We start from the raw sequence: 17,286 nt of genomic DNA, 5'->3' as shown, positions 1-17,286 counted from the left end.
TGAGGGGGGCAGAGGATAAGGGAGGAGCAGAGTCCCTGCTGAGCTCCTGGGACCAGTATGTGAGCTGAAGGCAGATACTCAACCAGCTGAGCCACCCAGGCACCCAAGACAGAGTCTTAAGCAGACTCCACACGGTGCTCAATCTTATGACCCTGAGATCATTACCTGAGCTAAAACCGAGTCAGATGCTTGACTGAATGCATCACCAGGCGCCCCTAGATTTTCCTTTGGGAGTTGTATGGTTTTATATTTTAATCCAAATCCCTTCTCACTTCTTTTTGATAAATTTCTAAAAGTGGAACTGAGCAAGATTCTAAATCTTTCTATATATACCAGCCCCCAGAAAGGCTAAACCAATTTCATTCCCACCACAACCAGGTAAGGGAGTACTCCCTTTTCCTGCATGCACCCTCCTTTGAAACACTAATTATAAGCTGATTTTCCAATTTTTGCCAATTTGGGGGGCCAAAGAAAATTATTTTATGACTCATAAACTAAACTGTTCTTTTAATATTTCTATGTGCCCTTTTATTTTTCTTTTGTGAACTAGTCATTTCCTTTGTCAATTTTTCATTTAGAAAGAGGATTTTTTTTAGTTTTTAAAAATTTTTTTAAGATTTTATTTATTTCTTTGACACAGAGAGAGGGAGAGCACAAGCAGGGGAGCAGCAGAGGGAGAGTTCCGAGAAGCGGGCTCCCTACTAAGCAAGGAGCTTGCTGCAGGGCTTAATCCCAGGATGCCAGGATCATACTTGAGCTGAAGCAGATGTATAACCGATTGAGCCACCCAGGCATTCCCCCCTCTTTTTAGTTTGTGGCTCTTACAATCTATTCTCTCCCTTCTTTCTTCCTCAGTCTCCACTGCCGACTCCTCTCCCCTTAGATGATTCTGTCCACTCTGCTGGCTTTAAATACCGCCAAAAACTGCATCCCACACATCCCCCTCTGAATTCCGAAGTCTAATACAGCCAATTGCCTGCTTGACTTATTGCCTTAGATGGCTCATAAAAATATCTCCAATGTAAACAAGTCCAAAATGGAACTCTTGATCCTCCTCACTCCCAATTTAGCTCTCCCCACGTCTATACTCCGAATACCCCATTTTAGTAAATGCCGCTGCCACTGGCAGAGTTAATGACAGAGACCTATACGTCATCTTGATCCTTCCCTGTTATTTCTTCCTGCCCTCCTCTTGTCCAATTCCCCAGGAATTCTTTCTGATTCTAGCTCCAATCTGCCCTCTTTTCTTCCTTTCAGCCTCTCCCTTACCAACTATCTTGTCTCCCATCTGGCTGACAACCTTGTAACCTACTCCTCTGATCCCACCACTGCTACCCCTAAGCCTAATCCATTTCCCACAAAGCAGCCAATGCTATCATTCTAAAGTAACTACCGGATCAGGTTCTTCCCCTCTTTTTATACGTTTCTGTGAATTCCCATTGCTCAAACCAGAAACCTAGCCAATGCTAGCTCTGCTTCTTCTTCTTTTTTTTTTTTTTTAAAAGATTTTACTCACTTACTTACTTACTTATTTTTTATGGCAGGTGGAAAAACAGTATGCACAGAGCAGCAGGAAGAGTCAGACGATGAGGGAGAGAAAGAGAGAGAATCCCAAGCAGACTCTGCACTGAGCGCAGAGTCCAATGCGGGACTCAATCACTCAACCCTGTGATCATGACCTGAGTAAAAATCAAGAGGCTTAAACGACTTAGCCACCCATGCACCCCTTGCTAGGTTTAAAACACATCAAGTACTGTCTACTTCTTGCTATCTCTACCATCACCACTTTGATTCAAGCCATCATCTTTCTCCAGGACCAAAAAGGGGGTGCTGCCCCCTTCTCAATCATCAGAAAGTCATTCCTAATCTGAGTGGGAATCTTTAACCAAAATCAAACTTCTTTTTTAAGAAAATGTAATTATGTATGTGAGAGAAAGAGAAACAGAGAGACAGAGAGCAAGCCTGGTGGGGGGCAGGCACAGGCCAGAGGGAGAGGAACTTAAGCAGACTTGAGCTGAGCACAGAGCCCAAAGCTCAATATCATGACTGGAGATGAAACCAAAAGTCAGACACTTAACCAACTGTGCCAGCCAAGCGCCCCAAGCCCTATCTTCTCCACACCAAAGATCTAAGCTGCCTACACTAAGATATGACACACTAACTGAAAACCTCTCTTCTGGGAGCTAGGGGAAGACTACAGCAGCACAAATAATTCTGTCTTGTCTATGAAACACCACTGTTCTACTAGAAAAACACCAAAAACCTTACAAGCTAAAACTCTAGGTTACAACCTCCTAAGACAAGGACTGTGTTGGTTCCACGTGGTGTGCAATCACTGCTCCTCGCGTAGTGCTTACCATCAAGAAAGTACCCAAGACTAATTTTTTCTTTAATGAATGGTTAGAACATGAGCTTTTAGTTAGTTCTAAATTATTCCCAGCTGAATGACAATGAAGCCAAATCTTGATCATTTCAGCTTATAACTAAAAAGGCAGCAGAGTTACAACAAAGTTTCATCTTCTTTTCAAATTGTATGCAATCAAACAGTAATGTTTTTAAGATGGACTTTGCTGCATAATCCCATTCAGCTTCTATTGTAACATCCTGTGCAAGAAGGAAAACAGGTGCAAAAACCAGGGTCACAGATCAAAGACAAGAAAGCAGCTTAAAGTTTTTGCTTAAGTCGTTTTTTATAAAGTCTAAGAGAAATAAGGGCAAATTTATCTTGAGAGAAGTTACTTCACCTAATATCCTCTCTAAAATAAAGACAGGAAGCAACTCTATTAATATGGATAGATATGCAGAGCGGACTTAAGGGATCAGCTCTTCAACATCCAGCCTAGGAACAAATTCCCTTGTGCATACAGCTTTAGGGAAACAAGTGTGTTCCCCAAGCCAGGAGGTTCATCTAGAAGTGAGTCCTGGCCCACGCTGAACTAATCACAGCACTCACCTTTTCTTTCGAGTTGACTGGTTCAGGGATCATCAACTGATCTACACATACATAGCAAGCCAAAGTCAAAACTGAAACTGAGAGTCAAGACGTTCTGCTACAGTGGAAACCCCACAAGATGTAAATGTTGGATGTAGCAGAGGTCAGTTTTCCAGCAATTTAGACATCCGTCTGCATCAAGAGAATGCGGAGAGAATCCCAGCAACATTTCCAACCCCGGTTTGTTACTCCCGAGGATTCCTTGCATCCTTGCCCTAAGTGCAACTTAACATATTCACTTTTTCTAGAATTTACAAGTCCACACATTTCTCTCTCCCAAGAAGAAAAACCAGGAATGAAGCATAAGAGCCCTGTAATACCCTTTCATGATAAAAAAAACACTGAACAAGGAACACAAGGAAACCTTCTCAACCTGATAAAGGACATCTATGAAAATCCCACAGCTACTGGCCACCTGGGTGGCTCAGTGGGTTAAGCCTCTGCATTTGGGTCAGATCACGATCTAAGGGTCCTGGGATTGAGCCCCACATCAGGCTCTCTGCTCGGAAGGGAGCCTGCTTCCCCCTCTCTCTGCCTGCCATCTGCCTACTTGGGATCTCTGTCTGTCAAGTAAATAAATAAAATATTTAAAAAAAAAAAAAAAAAAACAGGGACGCCTGAGTGGCTCAGTGGGTTAAGCCGCTGCCTTCGGCTCAGGTCATGATCCCGGGGTTCTGGGATCGAGTCCCACGTCGGGCTCCTTGCTCGGCGGGGAGCCTGCTTCTCCCTCTGCCTCTGCCTGCCTCTCTGTCTGCCTGTGCTCACTCGTTCTCTCTCCCTCTGTCTCTGACAAATAAATAGATAAAATCTTTAAAAAAAAAAACCAAACAAGAAAGAAAATCCCACAGTTAACATCATACTCAATGGTGAAAACACCAAAAGATTTCCTCCTCATATCAAGAACAAGACAAGAATGTTTGCTCTCATCACTTCTATTCAACATATATTCTATTCAGCATGAAGTTCTAGTCACCACAACCAGGCAAGAAAATAAAAAATAAAAGGCATCCATAAAGGAGAAGTGTTAAAACTTTTCTCTATTTGCACATGACACAATCTCATTTGCAGAAAATCCGAAGGAATCCAGTAAGAAATTACTGGAATCAGTAAATAGACCTGCAGAGTTACAGGATACAAAATCAGTGGTGTTCTATATACCAGCAATAAACTATCCAAAAATGAAACCAGGAAAAACAATTACATTTATAATAGCATCAGAAAGAATAAAAAAAATTTTTTTCAAAGATTTCTTTTATATGAGAGAGAGAGAGAGGACAGAGCAAAAACAGGGAGAATGGCAGAGGGAGAGTGAGAAGCAGGCTCCCCACCGAACAGGGAGTCCAAAGCAGAACTCGATCCCAGGACTCTGGGATCATGACCCAAGCCAAAGGCAAGAAGCTTAACCAACTGAGCCACCCAGGCACCCAGGAATAATTTTTTTTTTAATTTTATTTTTTTAAAGATTTTTATTGAGCGACTGAGTGAGAGGGAGCGAGCTCACGTACACTCCACGTTAGGGAGAGGGAGACAGAGAATCCTCAAGCAAACTCCCTGTTGAGTGCAGAGCCCAAAGCAGGGCTCCATCCTGGGACCTGAGATGAAACCAAGAGTTGGCCATTTAACCAACTGAGGCACCCAGCACGCCTACTTAGAAATAAATTAAACCAAGGAAGTGAAAAACTCGTACACTGGAAACTACAGAAACGCTGCTGAGAGAGGTTTTATTTTATTTTTTTTTTTTTTAAGATTTTTATTTATTTATTTGACAGAGAGAGATCACAAGTAGGCAGAGAGGCAGGCAGAGAGAAAGGAAGGGAAGCAGGCTCACCGCTGAACAGAGAGCCCGACGCGGGACTCGATCCCATGACCCGGAGATCATGACCTAGGCCAAAGGCAGCGGCCCAACCCACTGAGCCACCCAGGTGCCCGAGAGATGTTTTAAAAGACCTAAACAAATGGGAAAACATCCCATGTTCATAGATAGTAAGACTTAGTATTTTTTTTTAAGATTTTATTTATTTATTTGACAGAAAGAGAGAGATCACAAGCCAACGAGAAGCAGACAGAGAGAGAGGGGAAACAGGCTCCCCGCTGAGCAGAAGGCCTGATGCAGAGCTTGATCCCAAGACCCTAAGATCATGACCAGAGCCGAAGGCAGACACTTAACGCACTGAGCCACCCAGGCGCCCCAAGACTTAGTATTGTTAAGATAGCAATACTTCCCAAACAGATGTACCAGTCCAATCCAATTCCTATGAAAATTACAGCCACCCATTTTGCAGAAATTGGTGAGCTGATCCTAAAATTCATAAAGAATCCCAAGGGACCTCAAATAGTCAAAACCACCTTGGAAAAAAAAAGGAACAGAGTTGGAGGATTCACACTTCCTGATTCTAAAACTTTACTACAAAGCTACAGTAATCAAGACAGTATGGATACTGGCCTAACGACAGACATAACCAATGGAAAGAAGAGAGAGAACCTAAAAATAACCTTCATACAATTGACTTTTGACAAGGGAATACAGGCCAATTCAACAGGGAAAGAATGTTCTTTTCAATAAACAGTGCTGGCACTAAAGGATACCCATATGCAAAAGAATAAAGTTGGACCCTTACCTTTGACGATATACAAAAATTAACTCAAAATGATCACAGGCATAATCTTCATGAAATCAGATTAAGCAATGGTTTCTTAGCCATGATATCAAAAGCACAAGTAACCAAAGAAAAAAACAGTGGACCTCACCAAAATTAAAATTGCTTGTGCTTCAAATGACACTAAAAAGAAAGTGAAAAGACCACCCACAGAATGGGAATTAAATGTTGTAAATCATATATCTGATTAAGGGTCTAGTATCCAGAATATGTAAAGAATGCTACAACTCGGGGCGCCTGGGTGGCTCAGTGGGTTAAGCCGCTGCCTTCGGCTCAGGTCATGATCTCAGGGTCCTGGGATAGAGTCCCACATCCAGCTCTCTGCTCAGCAGGGGGCCTGCTTCCCTTCCCCTCTCTCTGCCTGCTTCTCTGCCTACTTGTAATCTCTGTCTGTCAAATAAATAAATAAAATCTTTAAAAAAGAATGCTACAACTCAACAATAAAAAGAACCCCAACCAGGCAAAGGATTTGAACAGAAATTCCTCCAAAGAAGATACACAAATGACAAATAAACACATGAAAAAAAGATCACATTATTACTCATTAGAGAAATGCAAATCAAAACCACAATGATAGCTACCCCATACCCAGTAGGACAGCTATAAAAACAAAAACAAAATATAACAAGTGCTGGTAAGAAACTGGAACTCTCCTCCTCCATTGTTAGAGGAATGTAAAATGCTGCTGTGATAAACAGTCTAACAGTTCCTCAAAAAGTTAAACATAGAATTACCATATGACTCAGCAATTCCTCTCCCAGGTATTTACCCAAGAGAACGCAAAACATACAGCCACACAAAAGCTTACATGCAGATGTTCACAGCGGATTATTCATTATGTCAAGTGCAAACAACCCAAATGTCCATAATCAAAATGTGGTATATCCATGGGATAGAGTGTATCTAGCCATTAAAAAGGGAAGTAGTACTGGGGCGCCTGGGTGGCTCAGCGGGTTAAAGCCTCTGCCTTCAGCTCAGGTCATGATCCCAGAGTCCTGGGATCGAGCCCCGCTAACCCTCTCTCTCTGCCTGCCTCTCTGCCTACTTGTGATCTCTGTCTATCAAATAAATAAATAAAATCTTAAAAAAAAAAAAAAAAGGAAGTAGTACTGATAACATGAATGAGTTGTTAGGAAAGCCAGACAAAAAAGGCCACACATTCCAAGTCCACTTACATGAAACGTCTAGAACAGGTAAATCATCAGAGACAGAAAATAGATGTTTGTGACTGCCAGGGGCCTGGGGGGTAGGGGGAGCAGAAGTGGGGAATGGGCAGTGACTGCTAATGAGTGTGGGGTTTCTTGAGATGATGGAAACATTCTTAAATTAGATAGTGGGGGACGGTTACAAGACTTTGTTAACATACCAAAAACCACCGAATTACATTCTGTAAAAGGGTGAATTTTATGATACATTAATATCTCAATTTAAAAAACTGATTAGTAAAAAAGTTTTTAAGCAACCAAAATACAGATCAGAAAGGTCACACAGGAAAGCCATACATTTTCCTTGGTTAAAAAAAAATCTGAGGGGCACCTGGGTGGCTCAGTTGGTTAAGCCACTGCCTTCGGCTCAGGTCACGATCCCAGGGTCCTGGGATCAAGCCCTACATCGGGCTCCCAGCTCTGCGGGGAGTCTGCTTCTCCCTCTAACCTTCTCCCCTCTCATGCTCTGGCTCTCTCTCAAATAAATAAATAAAATCTTTTAAAAAAAAAATCTGAATCTCAATTGAAATTTATTCTCATTTTACAGATAACTTGTACAAACCTTGCTGTATGGATTCAAAGCCCATAGTGTATTAAAAACTTCCTATTATGGGTAATAACACTTGATACAGACAAACGTACTGACAGGTAGATTTAAAAAAAAAAAAAACAGCAGAAGAACCTGAAAACAATTGTATGAGGCCACTTATTAAGGGCAAATTGGTCCATGTACTTAATTATGATCTGGCAGTATCACCAACACACAGCTTGATACAATAACCGATGTTTATAGTAAAGAAAATCAGGATGAGGATTAAAATTAGAGCTAACCCACTTATTACTTTCATTGTGCCGATCACCACTCTAAGTGCTGAACATTTACTCACTCATTTAACCACTCCCAACAACCCTACAAATAAAGTACTACTGTTATCTCATTTTACAGATGAATAAACAGGGATCGCATAGCTAAATGGCAAAATTAAGATTCAAATGCAAGCTTTCAGGGTCCATCCTCTTAACCAACACAGCATACTGCCTCTCAGGAATGAACAATCCAGCAGGGAAAAGAAAAAAAAATTAGTTAATGTTCAGTATGCTCTAAAACTGGGAAATCTACTATTTTAATCTCCCTATAAAGGTCCTCTTCAAAAAAGAACAACAGTGACAGTTCTGTGGCAGCCTCTACCCACAGAACAATGTCCAGGGACAAAAGAACACTTATGCCCTGACTCCCACCTGTACTCACAGCTCACTTGTCTGCCCCAATTCTAGCCACCCCAGACCACACTCACGTTCCTTCAACATACGGAGCCTGGGCATGTCCATGCCCTCATGTTAAAGGCCTTTTTTTCACTTCTTTGATTTGAGAATTTCTACTTGCCTTCTACAACCCAGCTCAAATCACACTTCCTCTTTGCCACATCCCCTGATGCAACCAGGCAAACCTGTGTTCACGCAGCCTTTTGTACATTTCTCTATTAAAGCATCTGCCTCAGTACATCATAATTAAAAACTCCCCTTTTCACCTCCTACAATTAGAACCTAGTTCACTGTAGATGATAAATTAAGTTTCAAATTAAATAAAGCAAAATTATTTTTTAAAAACTCAGCCATACAAAATCACCAGTTAGCTAGGGTCCACATAGTCAGGTTTTAGCTTAACAAATCATAAAATTTAAATATTTAAAAGGAATAAAGTTCACTTTCATATAAATTAGAAGCTATAAAGGTTCCTACAGATCGAATTCAATCACCAGAAATCTTTTTAATGAGAAAAGACTGATACTCTGGATCAAACCAGAGTAATCTGTTGTAGTAAACTTAATATAAATAATGACGGGCATAAAATTTTAACTAAGGGATGAGAGTTCCCAGAATCTAAGCCAGAGTCAAAGGAGTGGTAGGTAAGCTACAAAGATACCATTTAGTAAGTTAGTGCTTGAGTAATGCATGCTTACTTAATGCCCTCAGAAATTACTGTTCTTCCTAACTGGTGTCACTCCTTGAGTGTTAATTTACTACCTACAAACCTCTAGTCGAATTTACATTTTATTACTTGTCCTAGATGAGTTAGTATTTCCCACTGGCCCAAACCAAATACAACCATACCTACAATCAACCCATTTCTCTCCCAGTACGTAATTTGTAACAACCAAACTAATAACATATGGGATACCCAATACAGTAAAAGAAACGTCATTTCACTTTGATTTTAAAAAAAAGTTACCTAACTACTGACTTTATTTTTTTACTTTTTATCCCACATATATGACTTCCCTAATAAGTTATAGCTTTGGCAAAATCTGCCCTTATTGTTGACTCCCAACCTCAGCTGAACCCCAACCTTCTTTCAAACTCTCACCTATCCCCATACTTCCATGATCTGTGGGGTCTCCGATGGACCTAGTACCTCCAACTCATCTTCATGACTAAAAGTCACTGACTTTTCAGAGGCGGGGGGATTCAATGTCCTCCAAGGTAACGTTTTACATAAAACCCACCTTTAAATCAAATGTCAACTTTGCATTCTCATTGACCTAAAATTTAAAACCAAGTCAACTACTTCTAAGTGTTACCCACTGAGGCAGTCACAGAACTGAAGAAGTATTTGTGTGGTATGTGCCATTACCTAGGCTGAGAATTCTCCTCATACATTCTTTCTTTCCCCTCCTTGAAGAGGCTTATGGTCTGCTTAGTTTTCTTCATCAAATTCTCCATGAACACCCTAAAATACTCATTTTCTCCAAGGGTCTCCATCTTCCCCTCATATCTTGACAAGACAGTGCGGAGGTGCTGGTAGGTGTCTGGCAGCAGGTCTAAGATATAAGGTGGGCTATTCTTTAGCGCCAGCTTTGGGTTCTGACACAATCGCACCACCTGCAACAAATGGAAAAGAAGGGCTATTACTCAGAGGATCTTAAGGACAATTTCCTTTTTCAAGTTAAAAAAAAAAAAAAGTTATAAAATTTGTGCTCTGTTGCAGAAATACTAAAAAATGCACAAGACCATAAGAAATGATCCATAACACCCCTGCAATTATTTTGCATTTTTAGTGGTCCCCCCAGAAGGGTGGGTTCTTAAAACCATATGAGAGGCTAATGGTCCAGAAATTACATAGCAGACAAGGGGGGCCTGGCTGGCTCAGTCAGTAGCGTGTGCAAATGTTGATCTTGGGATTTTGAGTTTAAGCCCCATGCTGAGTATAGAGATGACTTAAAAATAAATCTTTAAAAAAAAAAAAGGAAGAAAATGGGGGCGCCTGGGTGGCTCAGTACGTTAACCCTCTCTCTGCCTTTGGCTCAGGTCATGATCCCAGGGTCCTGGGATGGAGCCCTGCATCAGGCTCTCTGCTCACCCCCACCCCCTCCTGCCTCTCTACTTGTGACCTCTCTGTCAAATAAATAAATAAAATCTTAAAAAAAAAAAAAAGAACTTACATAGCAGTCTAAACATTGCAACAGGAGGAAGACGTCACACTAATACCTAAAAAGTGCTAGATGAACTAGAACAAGTTCATTTCAAATGCATGGCTCACCCCACAGCACTCTAAAGAAAATTCCTAAGGACTGAAATAAAGAACATGGCTGCCCTGGGAAGTAATAGAGAGGCTAGAATTGTAACAGCCACTAGGGTCTGGGAGCAGAGGAGCCTTGAAACCCCATGGAGCTCAACTGAGATACCATTTCTTGCCATATAAATGATCTCCAGTCCCCATGCTGGGTATGGAGAATGCTTAAAAAGAAAGAAAAGAAGGAAGGGGAAAAAAAAAAAACAACCTCCAGAACATTTAGCTTAATAATTCTTTTTCCCATCTTTTACATTCAACTTCTGAGTTCTTATGTTTTATGCGGGTTTCTTTTAAGGAATACGTAGCAATATTTTTAAAACCCAATGTAACAATCTTTGTTTTTAAACTGGTGAGTTTGGTACATTTTATATTTGTTAATAATGACTAATAAATTTATATTTATTCCTACTATCTCATTTTGTATTTTCCACTTCCACGGATTTTTCCGTGTCTGGGAAAGACAAGTTAGTGGAAGGGAAAAGTCTAGAAACAGACCCACACATATACAGGCCCTTCACTTATCACAAAGGAGTGGTCTTTTCCAAATATAGTAGTGGAACAATCGGGTATCTAAACAGAACAAAAAAATAAAATCAAACTAAACACTCACCTTACACTATACCAAAAACCAAAACAAAACCATACATATACACACAAAAAAACAAACCCCAAAAAAGTAGACCTTGGGTTACAGATCTTAATGTGAAAGGCAGACCTATAAAGCTTTAGAAGATAATATAAGAAAATTATCTAAATTACAGAGAAAACTTTCTTAAACAGGACTATAAAAAGCCTTAAACACATACACAAAAACGTTAACTGAAAGTCTACTACTTTATAAGAACTTCTGTTTATCAAGATGCCCTACAAAGAATAAAAACCCCTGTAGAGGGGCGCCTGGGTGGCTCAATGGGTTAAAGCCTCTGCCTTTGGCTAGGGTCATGGTCCCAAGGTCCTGGGATTGAGCCCCACGTTGGGCTCTCTTCTCGACAGGGAGCCTGCTTCCTCCTCTCTCTCTCTCTGCCTGCTTCTCTGCCTACCTGTGATCTCTGTCTGTTAAATAAATAATAAAATCTAAAAAAAACAAAACAAAACAAAACCCTGTAGAGAATCAAAGAATATATAACACGTATATATCCAAATGTATATATTCAGAATATACAGGCATAGTTCAGAGACAGCACAGGTTTGATTCCAGACAACCACAATAAAGCACTTAATAAAGTGAATCAAATGAGTATTTTGGTTTCCCAGTGCATATTAAAGTTATGTTTATACTATACTGTAATCTATTAAATATACAATACTAGGTCCTAAAAAAATGTACATACCTTAATTAAGAAATACTTTATTGCTATAAAATGCTAAGCATCCTCTAAGCTTTCAGTGAGTTGTAACATTTTTGCAATTGAGGGTCCTGCCTCAATGTGGATGCCTGCTGACTCATCAGGGTGCTGGTTGCTGGTTGATTTAAAGTGAGAGAAGTACGATTCTTTCACTTGAACACTCAGAGAAGTACGATTCTTTCACTTGAACACTCAGAGACCAATGCAGGGTTATTAACTGTCCTAATTTTAGTATCATTGTGTCTCAGGAAATAGGCCACATGAGAGGTAGAAAGAGGGGGAATAGCTGGCCGGGTGTAGAACAGTCAGAACACAAAACATTTATCAATTAAGCTTGCAATTTCAGGGGCTTCTGGCTGGCTCAGTGAGTAGAGCATACAACTCTTTTTTTTTTTTTTTTTTTTTTTTAAAGCATACAACTCTTGATCTTGGGGTCTTGAGATGAAGGCCCATACTGGGTGTAGAGCTCCCTTAAAAAAAAAAAAAAAAGTTCAATGTTTCTCATGGGTGAGGTTTGTGGTGCCCTAAAACTATTAGAATAGTAATATCAAAGATTACTGATCACAGAAACAAACATAAATGAGAAAGTGTGAAATACTGGGAGAATTTACCATATGGCACAGAGTGAGCAAAGTGAGCAAATGCTGTTGGAAAAATGGAGTAGAGAGACTTCCTTGAATTTGTCAAGAGGCTTGCTTCAATTTGTAAAAAATGCAGTATGCACAGAGCACAATAAACTGAGGGATGCCTGTAACTGCTTCGGTGCCATTTAATTTCTTCTCTCCTTCTGGAACTTCAGTGACTTAATCCATAAGACCTTTTTATTATGTTCCATATGTCTTTTACACTCTTTTCTGTTTTCTCCATCCTCTGCTTCTAGTGGTTTAGTCTGGATTTTTTTTTCCCTAATTTAGCTTTCACTTCACTAATTTTCTCTTCAGCTGTATCTATGCTGTTAAACTCATTCACAGAATTCGTAATAACCAGCTGCGTTTTTCAGTTTCAGAATTTGTTTATTTCAAATGTCAAAATTATCAATTTTGTCTTTAGTTCCTCTAACACATTAATCATACATTTTTTTAAGCCCATGATTGATAATTCAAATATCTCTGCCTATCCTATGGGTATGTTTCTACTGTCAGTTTTTTCTCTTGGTTTCTAGTTGCATTTCGTCTCTTCATATGCCTGGTTATTTTTTACTGAACGTTGGACATTATAAATAAAAAATTATAGACACAATCTGAGGCTATGGATGATGGGGAAAGGGTTCACTTTTGCTTCTGGCAAGCAGACAGGCTAGGGATATTAGGTTCCCAGATCATCTTAATCTAATCCAGAACTGAAAAGACTGAACAACTGGGCTTCACTCCTTAGTAAAGACTAGTCTACTTGTTTTACCCTTACAATTAAGGTCCTGAGGAACCCAACCCAAAACCAGAGTTTCCCAGGGCCCTCTACCCTGGGAGGCTCTGATTCCAATTTTTTGTCTTCCCTGACATCAGCCTTTTGAACACTCTACTCAGTCTCTCAACTGTCACTTCCAAAGTCAGCCATGATCTCATGGACAAAGCAGCCTCTAACATCAAGCTAACTTCTCAGAGTCTTCCTTATCTTCTGGAACTTGGCCTCATCATTCCTTACTGCTTTTATAGCTCTTCAATGCTTTCTAGCTTTTCTAGTTGTCAGCAATATATTTGGTTTGGTTTAAAACAATCTGACGTTGTCTAACATTGGCAGAAGCAAAATCTGACATCTTGCTTTTTATTTCACATTTAAAAACATCTATTTCCTTGTGTCAACAAAAGCTCATTATAAGCCTGAGATGTCTAAATGATTCCACTCTATAGATAGACCACAGTATATCTTAACCATCTCCCTCACCCCACACTGTTTTAACATTTATGTTGTTTTTAAGCCTTTACTATTACAAGGACCACTGTGATGAACATCACTGAGCATGTTATTCTTTTATACATCAGATTATTTCGTTCAAATAGATTCCCCCAGAAGTGGAAACATTAGGTTCAGCTAGGATAACCGCAAACCTTCCATTTAATAACTAATCATCAATGACTCTTCTTATGATGAGTCAGATGGTATTAAATTTTTAAAGCTAGGAATCTTATTCTCTGCACAGCATTTCCTGAACTCTTGAAAAAAGAGGCCCATATAATCCTACTAAACATAAGATGAATCAACAAAAATATCTGATGCATGAATATTTTAGGAGTGTTTTAGGAAGCTGCTCATCCTATTAAAGATTTCAAGCCAAAAGGGAAAAACACAGCCAAGAAAGAAAGACTACCTCAAAAGACAACTATATTCTAAGTGCAAGAGTTAATAAGAACTCATATTAATAAACAAATAGTCTTCAATTTGCAGTGTTACATTCCAAAACCTCATTTTTAAGTCAGTTGTTTATAATTCAGAATATATTTTTACAGAATATATGTTTATAATAAAAATAATTAAAAGGAAATCTTCCTTAAGTTAGTTCATGGAAGAAAGTAGGTAGACTGACTATAAGACTTAAGATCTTGAGACCCAGCAAAGGCTATAAGAGGTATGTAATTGAAGGTTTTTATCTTCACAGAAAATTGGAAATGATAAGGAGAAAGAACCAGAAGAGAAAAAGATAAGTGAGAAGCTAAGGTTTCTGGGAAGACAACAGGAAATGAGATAGATATATATATATATAGCTATATATGGCTAGAAACATTACACATCATTAGAAAGAAAGGACACTTCCATCCTCTGAAACAGAAGGGATGAGGGCAGATTGAGAGACAAACTCAGACATAGGAAGGCAGTTAACATGAAGGTAGCAATGTTCCTGATGGTTTTGATTTTTCTCAACGTTCCCATTCAACAAATGTATGTCAAGCACTGGGATACACAGAAGTAAAAAGGCAACATGCCTCAATCTGGGAGCCATCAGGCAATAAGCTACAAAAAAGAAATTAAAAAAATATATACACAGGGGGTTCTAAGACCTGAAACCATTAAATTCCCAGAAGAAAACACAGGTGGTAAGCTCCTTGACAATGGTCTTGGTGATGATTTTTTGGATCTCACTTCAAAAGCAAGGGCAAAAGAGCAAAATTAAAGGAAATAACATCAAACTGAAGTTTCTGCCCAGTAAAGGAAATCATCAACAAAATGAAAAGGCCACCTACCAAATGGGAGAAGATACTGGCAAATCATGCATTTGATAAGGGTTTAACATTCAAACATTAAAGAACTCACACAACTCAATAACAAAAAGACAAACAACCTGATTTTCATGTGAGCAAAGGATCTCCATAAACATATTTCCAAAGACATACAGATGGCCAACCGACACATGAAATGATGCTCAACATCATTCATCATCAGGAAACTGCAAATCAAAACCACAATGAGATACCACCTTATACCTGTCAGAACAGCTAGTATCAGAAAGACAAGAAGGAAGTGTTGGCAAGGATGCAGTGAAGAGGGAAGCCTCATGCATTCTTGGTGGAAATGTAAACTGATGCAACCGTACAGGAACCAGTATGGAGGTTCCTGTAAAAAAATTAAAAAGAGAACTACCATATGATCCAGTAATTCTATTTGTGGATATCTCCCTGAAGGAAAAAAAAAAAAAAACTAATTTGAAAAGACATGCACCCCTGTGTTCACTGCAGCACTATTTACAATAGCCAACATACAGAAACGATCTAAGTGTCCATGGTCTGATGAATGGATAGAGAAGATGTGTTATGTGTATACAACAGAATACTACTCGGCCATAAAAAAGAATGAAATCTCACCATCTGTGATAACACAGATGGACCCTGAGGGTATTCTGCTGTGAAATAAGCCAGAAAGATAAAGACAAATACCGTATGATTTCACTTATATGTAGAATCTAATAAATAAGACAAACATGCAAACAAAACTCACAGAGAACAAATTTGTGGTTGCCAGAGGGGAGAGGAGGTTTGGAGGTCAGCAAAATGGGTGAAGGGAGTAAAAAAGTATAAACTTCGGTCAAGGGAATGTAATGCTTGGTGACTATAGTCAATAATACAATATGTATTAGATAACTAAGCATTGTTAATAGAGTAAATCTTAAAAGTTCTCATTGAAAGAAAAAATTTGGGAGGACAGCTTTGTAACTTTGTATGGTGAAAGATGGTAACTGTACTTGTGGTGATCCTTCTGCAATGTATACAAACAATCATGCATTATGTTATACAGCTGAAACTAACATCATGTTACATGTCAGTTATACTTCGATAAAAAGGAAAGTGTCAGGCTCTATGCAGAGCCTTTAAATAGAGTAAGAATATGCTGAACAAATTCCTTTTTTTTTTTTTTTAAGATTTTATTTATTTGATAGAGCACAAACAGGAGGAACAGCAGAGGGAGAAGCAGGCTCCCTATCCCAGGACTCTGGGATCATGACCCGAGCCAAAGGCGGATGCTTAATCGACTGAGCCACCAAGGTGCCCCTGAACAACTCCTTTAGAACACTGAATAGGGAAAGATTTTCTGATGTGTTTTTGGATTAAGAGTTGAAATTACACAAAGTAGTTAGCCATGCAGTATCAGCAGAAGAGGAGCCCAGAGTGGGAAACTAATCCAACAGTCTGAACATGGGAACAGCTCTGGATCTGTTTGAGGAATAAAAAGATCAGTAAGACTAAGGAGACAGCAAAGTGGAGAGAGGAGAGAGAGATGTGAAATTAACAAGGAGGTAATTAACAAGGGAGGCATTAGGATGAAGCCTGTAATATAACTTTTAAGTTTTTGATTAAAATTAGAAAGGACAAAATGTTTTCATATTTTGCTAAGACTGCATCAACCAACTATATTGAAATGTCCTGTTTCGGTCATTTACCTTCACTAATTTTCTTAACCTCTGAGCCTCAGCTCTTCTACCAGCAAAAACAGAGAAAATACTTACCTCACAATAAGCACTTATGAAAGGCCTGCAGTTTCTAATAAACTGGTACTCAATACGTGTTCTGCTCCCATTTCCATGCACCTTGACCAGGCTTATCTTCAGGGTAGGCAGGAATTACGGACTTTAAGTAGATCATCACCTTTGGATAACTCCCGGAAACCAACCACCACAACTCCTACCATCCTGGCTTATGCCACTGCTACCTTCCCAGTCCTGCATAGTCTCCAACTGATGACCAAAGGATAAAGAAAAGGCAGCAGGCCCCTCAAGAATATGGTGACCCTGGGCGCCTGGGTGGCTCAGTGGGTTAACCGCTGCCTTCGGCTCAGGTCATGATCTCAGGGTCCTGGGATCGAGTCCCGCATTGGGCTCTCTTCTCAGCAGGGAGCCTGCTTCCCTCTCTCTCTCTGCCTGCCTCTCCGTCTACTTGTGATTTCTCTCTATCAAATAAATAAATAAAATCTTTAAAAAAAAAAAAAAAAGAATACAGTGACCCACAATCTGCAAAAGCTACAGTATCCTCCCACCCCACCTTCCAAGGTCCAAATCCAGCAGAGCTCCCAATATGAATTTATATTTTAT

The 17,286-nt window shown here is 39.6% G+C and overlaps 1 protein-coding gene across 2 annotated transcripts in view; it reads right to left on the bottom strand.

The window, feature by feature from the left end:
- Nucleotides 1-17,286, bottom strand: part of CBL (Cbl proto-oncogene) — an 82,109-nt gene that overhangs the window by 50,933 nt on the left and 13,890 nt on the right. For both annotated transcript variants that reach the window (XM_044258029.1, XM_044258030.1), the window contains exon 2: nt 9,487-9,734. In XM_044258029.1, the coding sequence (XP_044113964.1) occupies nt 9,487-9,734 (248 nt within the window). The remainder of the gene's footprint in view (nt 1-9,486; nt 9,735-17,286) is intronic.

This window comes from Neovison vison, chromosome 7 (genome assembly GCF_020171115.1).
Source record: "Neovison vison isolate M4711 chromosome 7, ASM_NN_V1, whole genome shotgun sequence".
NCBI classification, from domain to species: domain Eukaryota; kingdom Metazoa; phylum Chordata; class Mammalia; order Carnivora; family Mustelidae; genus Neogale; species Neogale vison.
The sequence above is the reverse complement of the archived record's forward strand: the minus strand, read 5'-3'. Positions and strand labels throughout refer to the sequence as shown.